The sequence below is a fragment of the Homalodisca vitripennis genome, chromosome 5, assembly GCF_021130785.1.
Source record: "Homalodisca vitripennis isolate AUS2020 chromosome 5, UT_GWSS_2.1, whole genome shotgun sequence".
Classification (NCBI taxonomy): Eukaryota; Metazoa; Arthropoda; class Insecta; order Hemiptera; family Cicadellidae; genus Homalodisca; species Homalodisca vitripennis.
The window spans coordinates 185,401,208-185,404,559 of NC_060211.1; the positions used below are offsets into that span (position 1 = coordinate 185,401,208).

Consider the following 3,352-nt stretch of genomic DNA (forward strand, 5'->3'; position numbering starts at 1 on the left):
AAACCCATTATAAATTTTACTGAAATATTCGTTATAACAGCACTTTATGTACATATTATAAACACGTTTTTCTCGGTTGTTTAACGGCATAATTACTCATGTTTCACTATATTCCTTCACTATCTGTACCTTAGTGAAGAATTTCTGAAAATTAATCGAAACAGTATATCAGCTGGTACAATAAAATTGCGGAGAAAGTCTACATTTTAGACATATTAAAATCCAATATTTTTTCTTAAAATAAATGTTCCGTATTATGAACAAATTTAAAGATTTTTTAAATAATTAAAAGCCTGTTTAGTGATCAGATGGAGAAGCCGCCCGCTTGGCTTTGAGATGCTGTACGCCGCCAAAGCGACAGATGGTGTAATATTGGACACAAACTTGGCATAACTTCCCCGCAATATTGGCCACTTCTTGAGTTCCTAAATAAATTCTTGTGGAATTTTGAACAGTTAAATGTGCTTACGTACAGTTCCACTAATAGTGGACACAGTATATAATATATATTAGACATAATATATATATATATATATATATATATATATATATAATGTTTGATAATATCAATATATATTATAAATATATTGATATTAGTTAGGTACCATTTAACACTTGCTTCAATTATATTTCGATTTCAAACAACTCTTTTCCCAACGCCAGGCTCTACCGTCAAAGTGTTTTTACCATAAAGGACCCAAGAGCAGCCATAAAAAGTCGACTTCATCAGCCCAAGGCCGTAACCGTTTAGTGCCAATGAAAGTTATGACATTTATGACCAATTTAAAGGCTAAAAGCTCCTTCAAAAATATTTTATTTTTTGTTGTTCTTATATGCGGTGTTGTTATAAGTAAAACCACAGCTATGTGACTTTATCAACCTTCTGCACAACGATTCTCGAGGGTCTTGAATGAATCCTGATGATATTTTTAGTGAATTAGTTTTTAAATTAGTGAATTTATTGAATTAGTTCTTAAGGTTGTTAAATGACTTTCTAGTATGGTACAGATTATATTGATTTTAACCGAGGCATTTGGCTCATTCTGTGAGAATGGGGGCGACAACAGGCCAATTATTATCCAAACATTCTTTTCTTGTTGAAATTCTTGTTATAACTGGTTATAAACCTCGAGCATCCAGAGTCCTAGACTTGATGGACGCGTGTTTTCAACCAAGATGTAGTGACGGGTTTATACAGCTGTCATGTCTGACTTTGCTTCTATTACCTTGATTCTGCTGTTTAATAAAATACTGTGTACATAACGATCATGTTTCCTTCTTTCTTTATCATTGACTTGAATTAAACAGTTACCGATATTTTGTTGTAATCTTTATACCTCAAGTTAATGGCTGAAGAGTTTTCTTGACAGTACAAGTCACTCTTTGCATTCTTATTTTACTTTTGCAAGGTTTAGTTAATTTGGTTTAGGTCAGAAATGTTTGTATATTTGTTATCAACGCCTCAAGACAAGTTCGAGTGGTACAGAAGTCTTGGTTAGAGGCGCCACCCTCCTGTATCAGAACCATCAATAATTCACCCCTGGGCCAGTAGATTGTCTTGTACAGTAAATCCTCATCGGTGTCCCTCCTGCTGACACGTGACACTCGTCTCTTACTGTTCTTAATTTCTTTGATGTCACTTTCCAGTAACTAGTCTTGTATTTATGTCCTACTATAGGCTTTGAGATAGCTGCAATAAGTTTTGTTTCACAGATTTTCGTCAAAATAATGCACTATTTAAATGTTGAATTTTCTTCTGTAATGACCAATTGTTTACGGTTTCACTCATGTAAATGGCTTAACAAACCGCCTTAATATAATTTATATTTGATTAATCTCTCGTGCGTTAACGATCAGAGCCTCCAGAATTGTATTCTGTTATGTGATAAGCGCTGTGTTGTGGATTGTTTTGTTTCGTTGCCATCAGTGTGAAGCAGCATGTGTTGCTACTTGCCACACTGATGGCCGGAAGTATTACTAAATAGTACAATAGTTAAAACTTTACTCAACCCACATTCTTGTAAAACAAAGTAAAAAACATTTCCGCAGAATATAAAACCTTTCGACGACGATTACAGTCTGACGGTTTGATATGTGACTTTGAAAGGTTGTTGTAGGCTCACAAAGTAAACCCCTTGTCGTGGACAACGAGATGCATTACTGTAGTGATGGTCTATAGATTAAATTCAAATAATTTAACACAGCCTTACCATCTCTTATTGCAACACTAAGTTTGGATGTACAGGGTTTCCAAAAGTATCATTTTCGTTCTCAATATCTCTTACATTTTCGCTTCAGAAGAGAGTACAACTGACTCGTCCTCCTTGTGACCGGTAACGATGCTCCTTCAAGGACTCTTTTCTGAAAGTATCCCCGATTAAAATCTGAGGTCAGACTATCTGTTTTATCCCTTTAAAACCCCACACTATCTATTTATATAGGTCCGGTAACTCAGTCTCATGGCATGTGTCTCATGAGATGTGTCTCGTGGGATGTGTCTCGTGTCATGTGTCTCGTGGGATGTGTTTCGTAGGATGTGTCTCGTGGGATGTGTCTCGTGGGATGTGTCTCGTGTCATGTGTCTCGTGGGATGTGTCTCGTGTCATGTGTCTCGTGGGATGTGTCTCGTGTGATGTGTCTCGTGGCATGTGTCTCGTGGGATGTGTCTCGTGTCATGTGTCTCGTGGGAAGTGTCTCGTGGGATGTGTCTCGTGGGATGTGTCTCGTGGGATGTGTCTCGTGGCCATGTGTCTCGTGGCATGTAAATCTTGGCGTGTGTCTCGTGGCAAGTGTCTCGTGGCATGTGTCTCGTACCATGTGTCTCGTGGCATGTGTCTCGTGGGAAGTGTCTCGTGGGATGTGTCTCGTGGCATGTGTCTCGTGGGATGTGTCTCGTATCATGTGTCTTATATGATGTGTCTCGTGGGATGTGTCTCGTGAGATGTGTCTCGTGTCATGTGTCTTATATGATGTGTCTCGTGGCATGTGTCTTATATGATGTGTCTCGTGTGATGTGTCTCGTGAGATGTGTCTCGTGTCATGTGTCTTATATGATGTGTCTCGTGGCATGTGTCTTATATGATGTGTCTCGTGGGATGTCTCTCGTGGCATGTGTCTCGTACCATGTGGCTCGTGTCATGTGTGTCTTGAATGTGTCTGATGGGAGGTGTCATATGATGTGCCTCGTGGGATGTGACTCATTGTAGGTGTCTCATGGGTTGTGTTTAGTATGGTTTGTCTCATGAGATGTGTCTCATGGGATGTGTGTCATGAGTGGTGAACCCTCGAAAATGATAGTGACTGCTGTCAGCGGTAATTCTGCCACCCCCCCCCAAAGCATTTTATTCATAAA

The 3,352-nt window shown here is 38.8% G+C and overlaps 1 protein-coding gene across 1 annotated transcript; it reads right to left on the reverse strand.

Moving 5' to 3' along the window:
* Nucleotides 1–2,574: 2,574 nt before the first annotated feature.
* Nucleotides 2,575–3,111, reverse strand: LOC124363783 (histidine-rich glycoprotein-like). Its single transcript, XM_046819045.1, has one exon. It carries the CDS (start codon nt 3,109–3,111, stop codon nt 2,575–2,577), a length of 537 nt encoding a protein of 178 aa, XP_046675001.1.
* Between the last annotated feature and the right edge of the window lie 241 nt (nt 3,112–3,352).

Coding starts and splice junctions, on each gene's coding strand:
- LOC124363783 (XM_046819045.1), bottom strand. CDS start 3,111: ATGCCACGAGAGACATCCCACGAGACACATCATATAAGACACATGCCA.